Below are 15,791 nucleotides of genomic sequence, written 5' to 3' on the forward strand. Positions count from 1 at the left end.
AGTTATGCTCTATGTCAATCTCATTATATTGACAAGATTCTATCCAAATTTAATCATTTGGAAATAAAAGAAGCTAATACCCCATTTGATGTTTCTAATAAGCTAATAGAAAATTCGGGAAGATGTATTAGTCAATTAGACTATGCTAGTGCAATTGATAGTTTGATGTATACTATGCATTGTACTAGACCTGATGTTGCACTCACTATTTACAAACTTTCTAGATTTACTCATAATCCTAGTCCTAACCATTAGAGAGCAATTGGACGAGTATTAGGTTGCCTTAAAAAGACAAAATCTTTTGGATTATATTATAACAAGTTTCCTTTGGTACTTAAAAGTTACTATGATGCTAGTTGGATAACTAGTATAAATGATAATAAATCAACGTCTGGTTGAATTTTTAAAATAGGCGAAGGAGTTATCTCGTGGGATTCTATGAAACAGACGTGTATTACTCATTCGACTATGGAGTCTAAGTTTGTTGCATTAGCAGCAGCAGGTAAAGAGGCAGAATAGTTAAGGAATTTATTGTTCGATATAGAGTTATTGCTACAACCGATGTCAGCCATCTCTTTGTACTGCGACAGTGAAGCAACTATGTCTAGGGCATTTAGCAAGATTTATAATGATAAATCTAGACATATTACTTTAAGACAAGAATATGTAAGACAATTATTTTCTGATGGAATTATAACAGTTGTCTATGTCAAGTCTGGTAATAATCTTTCTGATCCTTTAACTAAAGGACTCTCAAGAGATATGATCAAAAGCACAAGTAGTGCTATGGGTCTGAAACCATTCTAAAATTGTCAGCAATAATAGTAACCTAACCTTTCTTTTTGCTAAGTAATTCTAAAGGTTTAATAGGTAATAACAAACTATTGTTTGACAGTTAGCAAGTACCGATAACTAGATGAGTACTTAAGAGAATGGGAGGTTGAATAATAATTATTGTTCTTAATGAAGTACATATGTTCGGTAGAAGAACAAAGAAGTATAATCAAGACTTCAAAGTAGATTTCACCTATATGAACTCAAGAGGTGGTGCTGCTTCTATTAAAATTTAGACTAAACTTTTTGTAAGAGTTCATGAATTAGGAAGTAACACAAGGCCATAATACGGTGCTAAAACTCACGGTGAACATTTTACGAGAAATAAGTAAGATTTATGTGTATAGTTATTTCCAATCTTATTATATAGGAATTGTGATTTAAAATTTATAATTACCATCAACTTTAACAAGGTTTTGAAATAATTATACTAATAATAGATTTAAGTCGAAAGACACCTATTTTATTCCTAAATCTTAAAATGTTTTGACTTTGATTCATCACTAACTAAGTGGGGGATTGTTAGAAATAGTTAGTGATGAATCTCACATTGAAAGTGTGCGAAGAATGAAAGAGATTTATAATCAAGTACACACATATTCAAATCGATTTGGATGGTGGAAAATTTGGGAGAGAAATTTCAAAATTGCATATGCATTTGTCATGTTGACTATTGAATTAAAATATAAATTTAATGGTCAAAAGATTGGCACTTGGGTCCTAAGAACCGAAATTAATTAAATTAACTTCATTTTAATATTTCTTCTTAACTAAACGGTTTCCTTTTAGGGGTGGTATCTAATGATACAACATATACAACCGTTAAATATCTATTCATTCTAAAAAGGTGCCTATTCACAAAGAAATATGTTTCCAAAAGGCATAACATTTTTTTGGGGATATCTGAACGTTATAAATAAGAGGGTCCAGATATAAAAAAAACTCACTTTTACTTCTGATTTTTTCTATTCTTCTATTTCGTTCAAAATAATATTCTCTAAATCGTTTTTGGGAGAATTTTTGCATACTACTGTGTGAAAATTCTGGTTGATTTTATTATTCTTAGAGGGAATTGCTACAAACCCGATAATAGAATAGTAGGGGCAAATTTCCTTAAGGAAAGTCAATTTTCACAACAAATCTATTTTCTATTGCTGTAGTTATTACTGTTTCCTAACGGAGGGTGCTTGTGTTGCCCTATTTCAAAAAGATCACTCCCACACTACAACAAAAATGACCTTTAGCGGCATTTAAAGGTGTCAGTATAGATAATCTAATCTGACACTTTACCTTTCCTCACACCTCGGACGAGTGTCGTCCCTTCAATGTGGGGATAGCCTCGTAGCATTCAAATGTGTTAGAAAAACTATACTGTTATAGCATCCCATCTGCCAACAAAGATCCCTTTTCTTGATAATCGAAAGTGTCAGGATAGTTACAGTACCACATTAGGATATTGCTTTAGAAACTGAGCTATGCTGACACTTTTAATTGCCAGGAATACATAGGTAAAGAGAAATTAATCACACCCTACAATAAGACCAAGATCCAATGTGGAACAACAGATAATCCTTCACCTCATTCCTGCCACAATTATGTCAGATATACAAGTCCTTGAACTTTCCATTGAAACTATAAGTTTTTTCAGAAGAAAAGAAACTATACTAATGTACTGGCTTTGCTATAGATGCCGTTCCGTACCTATAAAAAAATCAAACAAATAAAAGAAGGAGGACCACCATTGCCTGAATTCAATGACATAACAATTAAAAAAAGGGAAAAAAAAGTTGATATTTAACTCCATGGGTCATCCCATCCCTTGGATCCCTCTCTTTTGAAAAAGTTTATTATTGCCTGGACAACTTCCTGAACTCGATTGGATAGGGCATGGTTTCCCTATTCAATTTCAACCTTTTTTGCACCACCCATTGCTCTGCATAATCTGAAGATGTACAAGAAAATATAGACAAAAATAACGGTCAAAATAATGACACAGGTCAGGTGAAACAAGTTAAAGCATGTTTATCATATCTAACAAATATTAGACACACGATTAAAAACTTTGATCAGATTACAAGTCTTACTTCTCACCAAGCGCTTTCTTGTCAACATACTCTGGTACATATTCATCAGCCATGGAAAATATGATCTGCAAAACACGAATATTAGAATGGCACTCTAGACCATTACAAAGCATCTTGTATAATCACATCACAACCAATAAATGGTGATCACAGGCACAGAGTAGCCGTGTAAATGAAATTTGCAGGTGTAAATTCAGTTTGCGTTCAAGCAATTCAACCTACTGGAAATCATGTCATGCTAGAAATATAGCCTTTGGTCTATCAAATGCGATGGAAAAAATTACAGATATTGGACATAACTATGTACTGCAATTTCCTACCTGACAAGGTGTGTGGGACATGTGTCCAAGTCTCTGCCTCAGCTGGTCCTCACTTAAGTCAGAGCTAAACAAGTCATCATCACAATTATATGCACAAAGCGAATGATATCTACAAGACATGTTGCCATTTGGTGTCATTTAGGTAAAGATGACCCTATTCAAACATATCTTTATTGGTAACCATAAGCCAATAACAGTTTTATCGATAACCATAGGCCAATAACGAGTTAACATATGTATTTAGTCACCTATAGGCGGTCATAGGGACATTTGGATTTGCTTCCCTGGGCATTAGCTCTGACCCTCGGCCTTCACTTATCATTTTTGAAGCCAACATGTATCCTTCATGAGGCGCTTTCTGTAAAGACAACAGTGCTCAATTCGAGTACTAGTTAGCAAAGATTCTTCAGTTAAATCAAGTGAATTAATTCAAATTGAATAAACTAGGCTTCTCTCTTTCACTGGCCTGTCAACATGTATCCTTTTAAGACTCTTAAACACGAAGTATCTGGTCACATGAGATTTATTTGTAATCACTTTTCTAAGATTCACCAGTTTCTCGGTTATCTACTTGACATTTTATCGAATAGGTTATGAGCAACAAATTCATAACAAAATAGTCACGCGAATCCTTCTTTGTCACTACTTTATCCTTTTTCGTCTTCCTTCCTTGGTACAACCAATTTTTAATATTTTATTAACATTAATGCACTCATTGTCATTTTCTTGTTTGATATGTAATTAAAAAAATGTGTAAGTGAAATATTTTTACTAAAGTTTTAATATATATTTCATGCAAAATTAACACATAATAATGGGTTGTTAATAAAAGTAGGAGTTACCTTTCAAAAGAAAATGAGAGTATATATATCATGAAAAGAAATTTTTATTAGGATGAAGAAGAAAGAAAGAAAAAATATGAAAAAAGTGCAAGTATTGCAAGTATTTAACAACACAAGAGTAGGAAAAGAATTAACAATTTGAGGGCATAATTATCTTTTTATAGCCTTTATACGTTGAAAGTTGACCAATGTTTTTGAATGTTGGCCATTAGAGAGACATGCATGTATTTCTTGATACATGGAATAGATTGCTACCAAACTCTAATTTAAGGGGGTAATTTGTAATTAAGTCAAAGATAATAGTTTAAGAAAATTAACGATGCTAGAAGTTTTAAAATCTATTTTCTATCCTAAAACTGATATTTTATTTTCACTTTTTCTGATTTGGACTGACATATTACAAAAATTTATGAATTAGGAGACGTTTGTGATATTTTTAAAATTTAAAAGAAGGCCAATGAAATTGTCAAAAATCTCAGGATAGGTTTTTGAAATTATCCCTAAATTAAGATAACGGAAAAGAGTTCGTGGAAAGCAAATGCTTTTTTGAGGAAAGGGCATAACCATCTAGTCACCAAAATGTTGAAGAGTGAGAGTCCAAGATTTTCAAGATCATTGAATTTAAACTAGATAAGAATAATAATAGTGAGCTTTGCAAGATTAACTTTCACTTCTACCTTTGCAATTTAATGCAAGTGCTAAATAACAGCAAATCCATGATAAAAACTACCTCAACGGTAAATTTTCATGGGTTTTTCTAGCGAGCTTTCCTAGTCAATGTTTTAAAGTGTTAATTTTTTTTTTACAAGAATGAAACTAATTCAAAAAAAAATTAAGTGCAAGGGGCAATTAATTACAAGTATGTGCATACACATGGTAAATTAAGTATAATTTAAATGTTTTAATGAGTGCTCCGGGGGCACTCTAGTAGAAAAATCAAAATCTTCATTTACCAAATTAAATCATAGTCTTATTTCATCAAAAATTTTCCAATATGTGAAGCTAAATCATAGTCTTATTTCATCACCAACTCTCCAAATTGTCGAGTTAAATCACAAAATAGGATTATGAACTAGAAATATCAGTAATAATAATCAATCAAAGTATTAGTAAGAGACTCTCTATACAGAAGCGAGGAGCAGATTTCCTAAAGAAAATCATCAACAAAAGAAATAATTTAAAGAGAATCATTGGAAATAGCTCGTGTTACTTGGAGACAGACTTCTACTACACCCTACTTTGGCAAACGTTATAAGAGTTAAGATTTGATTGAGTGAGAAGAATAGAAAAGTAGAAAAAAAATACAGAGAGACAATTTGCAACCAGGCAAGTGCAGTAGCAGTTGGCCAAAATTGGAGGTGCATGTAGCCTGCACAGTGAACATTTTCAGGACCAGCAAATCCACGATAAATTTAATGAAATTTAAGGTACAAAGTAAAAAGGTGTTACAAGTTTAAGGTACAAAGTGGAGTTGGTCTTAAGGTTTTTGTGAAAAAGAAAATGAGGGCATTCATCAACTGAGCTGGGCTTGGAAAAACTAGGCGGTTAATGTCCTCCATCCATCTTCAAAAATAGTAGTAATTCGGCTATAGTTAACTGTAATAATATTACAATTTTTACACGGTGATATTGCAAATTTTTGTACAATTTGAATTTATTAGCAATGGTCGTAAAGGAATTTTTTTTCTCTACTCATCTTTCAAAAACAGAAAATGATTGCCCTGATGGCATATGTTAGGTTTCGGGACTGCCAGATAAAAGTTCTTATCCCTGACTTTCTGTTTTATTAAAATTTAGATATATAGTAGGGCATAATATGTCATAATCATTACAAAGACCTCTCAAATCTAATAAACTTTTTATCTACTCATCCCCCGAAACTACGCTGATAAAGAAATGGTCGCCTAATGGCTAATGTCATTTAAGAAGAAAATCAAAATCTATATAAGATTGAGTCCTGTACTAGCGTTGCGTTTCTTACAAACCTAGTTAGTTTTGACTATTTTCGTGGTGATTTCAAAAACTCACAAATTATGAAAGACTAGATTATAGGTTTCCAAATTTTACGAAGTAAATTTAACATTTTCTACACCACAAGAAATTTTTTGATATTTAATTTATTACATTTCACTTGCCGATGTTAGTTTTGACGATTTTCATCTGATATTTCAAAAAATTTACAAACTAGGAGGTGCTAAATTGTAGGTTCTCAAATTATTTTTTAAAAAAAAAGTAAACTATTTGCTAAACCGTGTAGGTGTTCTTGGTATTTAAAGCAAAAAAGGCAAAAAAAAAATAGAGTAAAATAAAAGGTTTACCTGTCTAACTAAATCAACCTATCCAAAACCGAATCAAAATATTAGAGACTAGCAAGCACAAATGCAAGAGGCTGCGCCAATCCGACTCTTTGTAAGTTGTAATGTCCTCGTAAAAGTGTGGCCACATCACATTTTAAAATAGAAAAATTTCCCCTGCTGCTATTGACAAGCAAGATGACAAATAAAAGCCCAAAGAAAAAAAAAGTCTCAATAAAAATGTATTAGTAGGAACTAAAATGTTGCTATTTCCAGTTACCAAGCTCAAGGTGCAAATTTTAAATCCCCTGACCTGAGATATTGGTTGAGCAAAAGAACATAAAATGAAAAATCTTGGAACATACTACCTGCTTGTTTGGCTGTGAGGAATCTGAATCTCTTCTGTTTTGCTGCTAATTTGATGAACTCGAACATTGAAGAAAATCTATGATGAAGCAATTATTGGATGGAAGGCTAGAGAATTGTCGTTTCGTTTTTGTACCAGGCCTAGTATCATTTGTTACCTTTCATCTTGTTCATAATAATCAAAGAGTTTTTTTTAGTACTTAACTTTATTTATTAATAAGGACTACCTAAATCTTTCCTCAATGAAACTGTCACATATAACCACCTTATTTTAATTACATACATATACATATATATATATATATATATATATATACACATATACTATCTCCTCCCAAATTCCTAAAGCCAAAAGTTCTGTTGTAGCGTTCATGGTAGTTCTTTTGGCTGTTGCGTCTCTATACCTTGCTGGAGTATGTGTCCACCACTTGATTCAAATCACTTCCACTGAGAAGTAAGTTTGTAATAATCGTTCTTGAATCCTCATTTGATGTTCCTATGGTATTAGAGGATTGTAAGAATGATGTGTAATGTTCCTATTCAAACTTTTGTTCTGATTGTTCCATTCTTTTTTACTTCTCTTTTTTCTTTCTTTTTTTCCTTTTCCTATCATGCAATCGAGGTTCACCCTTTTTCTTTTTCTTGTTTAGCAAATTAGGAAAATAATATTAGCACTTTTAAAATATCCTCTCTTTATGCTTATAAAGACATGATAGAATACTAAATGTTATTTTAGAAGTGCCAATAACGTTTCCCCAGCAAATTATTAGTTACTGTTGTTGCAAATTTCTGGGATTAAGCAAGCAGTTATAAGGGTTGGGATCCTGATTGTTCTATTCTTTAATCAAAAACATAGTTAAAAAGAATAACTAACAATAATAAAATACAAGAAATCCAAACATACGAATACTAATATTACGCCTTGTATGACAACAAATGGTGCCAAAACGATCCATTTACCCTTATTCTAAACCCATTGCAACAAATGGTGATATATATATATGTGTGTGTGTGTAATGCTTTGGGGGTGTCAAAATACTAAATCCGTTACATTAAGGGGTCAAGGCATGTATTCTTTTTCTTCATGGGACAAAGTGTCATTAACTCTTATTGTTTTCCTCTCAAATTTTTGTCTTTGAATTTGTTTACATGCCAAAAGTAAGTGATTGGATAACAAAAAAATTGGTGCATAAAGGATTTATGCAATCTTGTCCAAGTGAAATAGCATCAACCTGCATAAAGGAAGAAATCAAGAAGGAAATGTAATTGAGAAATTTTGTAATACCTGTAGTAAGTAAATGCCTCTTGATAAGAATACAGTGACATGCTTGCTCTTTTTCTCCCCCTTCTTTTTTTCGAATGAAATATTTCTCTTTCAAATGTCAAAGTTTCCTAAGTTCTACCTATTAATGTGCCAAAATAAATTCAAATATGCCAAAATAAATTCATGGCACCCTATACCTGTGCATTTTTTGCCGTAAACTGATAAATAAAAAACAAAATGAGGATCAGAAGAAAAGGGGGATTGGGAATTAATAACATGAGGCAAAAGACATTATTAGTAGAAAACAAGTTATGTATTATAAAAGATTGTTTCATTGACCTAGTCCCCGAATTGAATCAGGTGACACTATTATACATGACTTTCTTTAATTAGTTCAAATTATGTTGGGATTGTCCCCGAAGAGAAGTGATACTAATTTTTTGCAACCCGAAAATGGTAAAACTTTTAGATTATTTACTGCAAAAAGTCTACTTCTGGATTAAGGTGGTGCAACTTCTGGATTGGTTCCTGATCATATTATTGAATATATTGGTGAAAACTACCCGTCTTGTTCTCTGGCAATGAATGTAGATATTCTGACTTTCCTTATTCATCAGACAACCATGGCTGATATGACAAAACAGACTTTCCTTTGTCATTAGGCCCCTTTCTTGCTCTGTTCTTTTAGCAAATTCACTTCCTTCGTCAACAATCTTGGGGAAATCGCCATGGCCATGAGCTCTTGAATTAGAAGCTTACAGGCGTAAGGTAAATACACCTGAATGGACGAGGTAATGAATTAACAAAAAAACTTTTCAAGGAAAAAGTCTGATTGTATGCGAGAATGATTGTGTGCTGTACGCTCTTGTTAATAGTAAAAGATTCAGAAAGAAAATATTTTTTACCTGAACAATATCAGTTTTATTCTTGCAACTTCTGCACTCGAATGAACTCTTCTTGAAACAAGCAAGTGCAATCAAACCACAGTACTCACAGACATGAACCCTGTATGCATCGCTCTGGTCAAATAACCTCTCTTTAAGGAAGTGTGCAGCGCCATGAGCTATCATGCAGTCACGTTCCATCTCCCCAAATCTTAAACCTCCATCGCGCGATCTACCCTCAGCTGGCTGCCTTGTAAGAATTTGAACAGGACCTCGACCACGAGAGTGGATTTTATCATCCACCATGTGCTTCAATCTCTGGTAGTAAGTTGGTCCCAGGAATATCAGATCACCCATTATGCGACCTGTGTGCCCGTTGTATACTCGCTCAAAGCCCCGCATTTGATATCCACATTTATGAAGAGCTTTGCTGATATTATCCACCTGAAAATGTGGCATATATATAAGATTTACAGTTTAAGAAACTATTGAATAGAGACCTATCAAAGCATCTGTATGATTACCGTGACATCAGTAAATGGAGTAGCATCCCCTTCCTTTCCCATATGAGCAGCCACTTTGCCCATAATGCATTCAATCAGCTGACCAATGGTCATGCGAGAGGGAATGGCATGCGGGTTCACAATGATATCTGGGCAAATGCCTTCAATTGTCCATGGCATATCTTCTTGTGTATAAGTCATTCCTACTGTACCCTTTTGTCCATGCCTACTACTGAATTTGTCTCCAATTTGAGGTATTCGAACTGATCTCATCCGAATTTTAACAAACCTCAATCCATCAGCATTCGTGGTTAAGAGCACCTATTAGAAATTAACAAAAAAGAACTAAGGAAATATATAACAATGAAATACTCGAGCAAGCAGCAAAGAAAACCAAACAGCTTCACCTGATCCACAATCCCGCTCTCACTATGGCGCAGACTTGTACTATGATCACGTCGGGTATACCTCAAGGCGAGCCCTTGGGCTTCTTCTTGAGAAACAGATGTAGTCTTTCCAATAATTACATCATCACCTGAGACTCTTGTGCCCTGGGATAAGTATGAAGCAGATGAAGATCACAACACACATTCGCAATGTTCCAACCTGTAGCAGTATATAGTTCTGTAATGTCAAATCATACTTACAGGAGGTGCAAAGCCATCATCATCTAGTTTATCATAAGATCCATGACGCATCCCCTGAAGAAAGAAGGGAGAATGACTAAAATAAAAGACCGTGTTAATGAAAAGGCAAAAATAAGCAGCATTTGGAAAAAGTTTCAACCATCGTATTTTCCCTGTTTGGACATCCAAACTCCTCCTTCACGAGTGTTCCCATCTTTTTCTCCTCATCCCTATTGAGAGGGAATGGATAGATTAACGTTATTTAGAGGAATTACAAAAAGATTCAGAGATGAATTCACTATGAAATTACCTATATGAACGGAAGGAAAGAGAGCGAAAAAATCCACGGTCAATTGAGGATTGATTCATAATTACGGAGTCCTCTTGATTGTATCCAGAATAACAAGCAATGGCAACAATGGCATTCTTCAAAATCAACAGAAAGGAAAGAGTTTAAGTAATTAGAACCAAATCCATTAAAAAAGAAAAGGCATAAAAGCAATAATTCATGTACAATTCCAGCAGGCAGTTGCCTAAAATGCAAATGCTCCATTGCTCGAGTGGTAACCAGAGGCTTCTGAGGGTAATAAAGAACATACCCCAGTGTATCCTGTATATGAGAAAGCAAGACGAAAAAATTGAATAAAAAATACAGTCTGCAAACAAAATTGTCAAGTTCATAGATACTTAAACGAAAAAATTATCCAATAGAAGAGGTTAAAAGAAGCCAAAAAGAGTAATGTTACCATTCTTAACTGGTAATTTGTAACATATATGCCCATTGCTTGCTTTCCCATTGCTGATTGGTAAGTATTACGAGGGGACTGCATCATATAATTACTATGAGAGACAACAAAAGTGGAAAAAGTAAAGAAAAAAGAAATATTACTTTGCATCAACAAAGTTAATGAAGCAACTCAAGGGATGAAAAAAGTAACCTGGTTATGATCTGGAAAGGGAATGATTGAAGCACAAACTCCCAATATGAGTGAAGGATGAATTTCGCAGTGCGTGTAGGTTTCAGAATAAGCCTCATCTGGGTGGAGTCTTGAATTCATGAGATCCTAAGCATGATAGTGGGCAAGTCAACAAATTGTGGAATTGCACTAATCATGTTGCCAACCAGGAAAAGAAAACTTATAGATGTATAGATTTTAGATGAAGAAACTCGTTGAATATTTACATTTATTGTCATTGAAATCATTGTGGTCTCCTCTTCTTCTGTATCAACATACTCAATGTATCCTTTTGCAATGAGATCATGCCAACCAAATTCCTCGGTGTATTCCTGACAGAAGAATTAGCAAGCCAGAGAGCATCTAGGAATTGGGATTTGGGTTAAACCCATCATGCTACTTACTCTTTGCTGCAAGGCTAGGATATCCTTTTTCTTTATGAGTAATCTTTGTTTCTCCACAATGAACAATGGCCGACTACAGCGACCATAGTCTGTATACAGTCGAAGTTCTTTTAAGTGTATATCACGGATAACTCCAACTTCAGTGTTAACATCAACCTGTAAATGAAAGGACAGTTTCCAGTGAACTTATCTACATCTACTTAAGCAGATCTCACCACACTTGTATACAAGTTGAAGATAACATCGAAGTAGTAAGGATGTCAGACCTGTCTTCTCAATTGTCTTAAAGTCCTTACTAACAGCTCAGGATTCCGGTGAATGCCAACCCAACAACCATTTACAAAAATTTTGGTGGCTTGAGGAATAACCGCTGGAGAAATTTCCTACACATTATGCAATTCTCAATGAGCTTGACTACAAAAGCATGGTAGCAAATGATTTTGGCTCCGCAACTTTTGAAGCATTTCCCACCTCAAAATTCTCTGTGCTCCATTCCTCCAAAAACTCTAGAATAGGATTTGCTGCTGATCCTACTGTTATGTATACCATGAGTGCAAGGTTCTTTACTAGTCCACAGGCCTAATACGACAGAAATAAGTTCTTAACTGCTATGATTCCAAAATGTTAGATAAAGCATCTTAAGTTGACAAAAAATTACTTGTCCTTCAGGTGTTTCTGCAGGACACATCATTCCCCAGTGAGAGTTATGCAACTGTCTGGGTTTTGCCAATTTTCCTATACACATCAATATGAAAGTAGAAATATGTCTTATCACATAAGACGATTATGAAACATACTAAGGACCAAAAAGTTTTGAAGAATAACATGCTATAAAAACTTGTACCCTCTCTTCCAATTGGTGAGTTCAGTCTCCTCAAATGGGATAGAGTTGATGCGTATGTCAAGCGATTTAATACCTATGCCATGATACACATTATTTTCTCAAAGAACAATCAGAAAAATAGAAGTAGGTGCAACATCATGTGTAAAATTTCCACCTGAGAAACTCCTGCTCTTGTACCAGCTGCATTTGCTTGCCCCCAGTTCCCAGTAGCAAGAGAGTACTTGAGTCCACTTGTGATTGTTTTTGCTTTGATTGCAAATTGAAGATTTACATCCTTTCCATTATCAACACACTGGTTCATAGATGCAAAGATATTCATTCACATTACGAGCAATGCTATAGAGTGGAGAAAAGTAGAAGCAACAGAACCTTTTGAATATAGGATCTGACATCCCTTGTTAACTTTCTGAAGAGCTGCACCATTTTCACATAAGTTACAGACCAAAAATTCTTGCAACTTGCCAATAATTTGAAAAGTTTAGGCAGCAGACCATTCGAAATAAGCCTCCAAGTAAAGGACCAGCAAGGTCCAGCCTCTTGTTAGCATAGTGATCCCTATCATCTTCAGGTCTTCGGCCAAGGACACAAAGTAAAAGCCGATGGATGATGTATCTAGTATTATGACAAAGGAACATGTATTGGTACCCAATCATAGGCATATATATTAGTGTGCCCTCCTTGGATATCACAACTTACCCAAAATAATAAGCTTTCTTAGTTTCACAGAACTCCCCAGTACCAACATGTGGAAGCATTTCCCTCTGGAGGATTTCTTTGGCATACCTACAAAGCGAATGGAATAGTTTATCTTAGTTAACAGGAAGTAGTAACTCTATAAAGCAATAACAAGATTCGCACTTAATTCTTTTATCTCGCGTGACTCCCACCGTGGAACCTCTTTTGCCAATGTAGTCAAGTGCAACCTAATACCACAATAAGTCGACAGATATATGAATGGCATATTTAAGAGCATAAACAATAGAAGTAAACTGCACAAGTCGCTCTAGCCAGCACAGCTAGATGAGAGCACTTCAATGATAAAATAAACCAAAAACTATGGCAAAATGACAAAGTACTTGTTGATTTTGAATCACAAATGCCTCTTCTAAGGAAGGCCGAAGTAGTTCCATCATTTGCATGTCAGAAAAATCATAACAAATGTGCTCTAGTATGTCTTTGTCAGCAACAAAACCTAATGCTCGAAAGACGATTATTATGGGAATTTCTGTTCTTATGTATGGGAGGGTAGCACGTATATACTGCCCTGACGAACCCTGCATTGCAATTATGCCCCTTTCAATAAAGAATCAAAGCAAAACAAGGTGATCAAACTATGATAGATTAAAATGATATGTAAGAAATTATGGTTACCCCTCTGGCACTGGTCCTAGAAAGCATCCTGACAAACATGCTACTAGGTGACTTGTTTTGTGATTCAGCTATAGACCGAACTTCAGCTACATAAGCATATTTATTTGGCTGCCTTTTCTTAAATACATAAACATGGTTAGTGCTCATCTTTTCTTGTGCAATCAGGACCTTTTCACTCCCATTAATTATGAAGTATCCTCCTTGATCAAATGGACACTCTCCAAGCTCATTTAAATCTTTCTCCGGTTTCTGAAACAAGCTACAATAACTTGACCGTAGCATGATTGGAACCTGAGATGTAGATAAACCCATTAAACACATGGTCAATGTATAATCCTCTATTTATCAAGCATTTTATACCTTCCCAATAAAAACTTTGGTAAACTCCTGAGCCTCAGTAACTTCTTCACAGTCATGCCCTTTTCTTATGACTCTTTTAGTAACATCCACATATAGTGGTGAAGAGTATGTCAAGTTCCTCAGTCTTGCAGCCTTAGGAAATAAGGTAGCAGTCTCACCATCTGATTCTGTCATCATCGGCTTACTCAGGTATATTTGGCCAAAGCTTATCCTATAAACAGTCTGCCAAAAGCACAAAAGTTTGTGATCAATCATAGGATCAAGGACCATATTGTTTGCATTGTATAACTTTGACATTTGATTTCTATAATCATGATCTAGTGACAATTACTACCCCTTGGAACTCACTGTAGATGCACACATATGCATGAACAACAGAAAGGGGAGAGATCGAGGCAAGCATTCTAAATAATGAAACTGCTGCGAAAAGCATCTGCTACAAGCAATGCTCATAGCGTTTCTTCTACAAATATTACTGTAAGCTTTGATGTTCCTGTTATCGACACAAGAAAGGGGAAAATTTTTGTTTCTACGACATCCTATAGTTTGGCTAATCATATCCTTAAAAGGGAAATGGAAATTAAATTTCAAATCAAAGATGGAAAACCACAAATTATAATACCATCCATTACAACAGCTTTCATACATTATCATCCTTAATTATTTCAAAAAAAATGGTATAGTTCATAGATGTGACCGGAAGAAAGGATTTAGATTTTTCTGTATTCAAAGATGCAATATAACATGAGATTAAACTAGTTACTATGATCATTTTTCCATCAACAAAATACAATTACATATTCCAAGTAAACCTATTTTTTATATTTTGAGTGTAGCTCTAGATAGTCAAAAAAACACCAAATATCTACATTTAAGTCTTCTAATCGCTCAAAACAACGTAGATGCCAACATAACAGACGCTAGACACTAACACAATAATTATGCAAGCATGTACTTTTCCCCGGCCAATCCTACAAAACTTATAGATTTTTCTTCTTTTTTTTTATTTTTAGTTTCATACTCTACCAAACAAAATTCCAATGGAGAAATCATGTCCTCCAACTGTCTCATGTTGCCTATAACAAATGTCAACCCATCACACCATTATTAATGTTCCAACCTAAGCCATCTCAGTATACTTACTTTTCAATGATAAATGCTTGCTTGCTCCCACTATAAAATCATACAAAACGTCAACCAAAAAAAACTAAACACTTAAATGAGAGTGATATTACAAATTGTAGAAAAAGAAAGAAAGGGAAAAAATACACCTCAACAAAATCAGATTGTCTGCCGGGGTTATGCTGACTCTCAGGTCGGATTTCGATATCAGCAGATTCATCAACAATTTCTTGCATGGTGTTTTGTATGAACTCGTCGAATGAATCCAGCTGTTGTCTAACCAAACCCTTGTCTTCAAAATATGCACTGATCACTGCCCATGCATCTTCTTGAGTTATCTCATCTGAGTCATCAATATCATATTCTTCTTTTCCATCATTACTATTCACATTTTGATCAATAAATTCATCGTTTCCACCAAACATCTTTTCTTTCAACAAGAAAAATTAGTCAACATGCAGATGTTTTTATGAGTGTTTTCTTTTTCTTTTGTGTTTTTTAGATTGTGTTTTCCATTGGTGAAATAATCTTATTAGTGTCATTCTCAATGATTTATGTTCAAAGTTATTACGGATTTGATTGTTCCCAAGGAATAGGGTTCAGTTTTGAACCCGAGATGGAATGAGTTACAGTTAGCAAAAGAGAGAGGAAGCCTTTAGATCCGGGAAACACTATTTATGGAAAAGGAAAAAGTTCAGGAATTGCTAGATTTATTAA

General features: G+C 34.5%; 2 protein-coding genes across 2 annotated transcripts; both read right to left on the bottom strand.

Annotated features, from left to right (window-relative positions):
- Positions 1–2,730: 2,730 nt before the first annotated feature.
- LOC113771767 (UPF0613 protein PB24D3.06c-like) lies at positions 2,731–3,566 on the bottom strand. The gene is made up of 4 exons (XM_027316329.1): positions 3,487–3,566; positions 3,239–3,347; positions 2,919–2,983; positions 2,731–2,776 (listed from the first exon to the last, which is right to left on the bottom strand). Exons 1-4 carry the CDS (start codon positions 3,558–3,560, stop codon positions 2,731–2,733), a joined length of 294 nt encoding a protein of 97 aa, XP_027172130.1. The 5' UTR covers positions 3,561–3,566.
- A 5,096-nt stretch (positions 3,567–8,662) lies between these two features.
- Positions 8,663–15,499, bottom strand: LOC113772229 (DNA-directed RNA polymerase II subunit RPB2-like). The gene is made up of 25 exons (XM_027316819.1): positions 15,224–15,499; positions 13,953–14,174; positions 13,593–13,883; positions 13,298–13,495; positions 13,080–13,144; positions 12,918–13,004; positions 12,713–12,833; positions 12,591–12,635; positions 12,376–12,513; positions 12,222–12,294; positions 12,036–12,112; positions 11,849–11,956; positions 11,644–11,760; positions 11,378–11,533; positions 11,201–11,305; positions 10,956–11,081; positions 10,764–10,841; positions 10,532–10,627; positions 10,328–10,443; positions 10,178–10,247; positions 10,039–10,092; positions 9,799–9,942; positions 9,413–9,712; positions 8,910–9,332; positions 8,663–8,782 (listed from the first exon to the last, which is right to left on the bottom strand). Exons 1-25 carry the CDS (start codon positions 15,497–15,499, stop codon positions 8,663–8,665), a joined length of 3,606 nt encoding a protein of 1,201 aa, XP_027172620.1.
- Between the last annotated feature and the right edge of the window lie 292 nt (positions 15,500–15,791).

Source organism: Coffea eugenioides, chromosome 5 (genome assembly GCF_003713205.1).
Source record: "Coffea eugenioides isolate CCC68of chromosome 5, Ceug_1.0, whole genome shotgun sequence".
NCBI classification, from domain to species: Eukaryota; Viridiplantae; Streptophyta; class Magnoliopsida; order Gentianales; family Rubiaceae; genus Coffea; species Coffea eugenioides.

Excerpts from the sequence above, each read along its gene's own strand:
- LOC113771767 (XM_027316329.1), bottom strand. The coding sequence starts at position 3,560 with ATGATAAGTGAAGGCCGAGGGTCAGAGCTAATGCCCAGGGAAGCAAAT. Across the intron at positions 2,984-3,238 it reads TGTCCCACACACCTTGTCAG|ATCATATTTTCCATGGCTGA; the intron begins GTAGGAAATTGC and ends CGTGTTTTGCAG. Across the intron at positions 2,777-2,918 it reads AAGAAAGCGCTTGGTGAGAA|ATTATGCAGAGCAATGGGTG; the intron begins GTAAGACTTGTA and ends GTACATCTTCAG.
- LOC113772229 (XM_027316819.1), bottom strand. The coding sequence starts at position 15,499 with ATGTTTGGTGGAAACGATGAATTTATTGATCAAAATGTGAATAGTAAT. Across the intron at positions 14,175-15,223 it reads GACAATCTGATTTTGTTGAG|ACTGTTTATAGGATAAGCTT; the intron begins GTGTATTTTTTC and ends TGCTTTTGGCAG. Across the intron at positions 12,514-12,590 it reads TCAGATCCTATATTCAAAAG|TGTGTTGATAATGGAAAGGA; the intron begins GTTCTGTTGCTT and ends TCTATGAACCAG.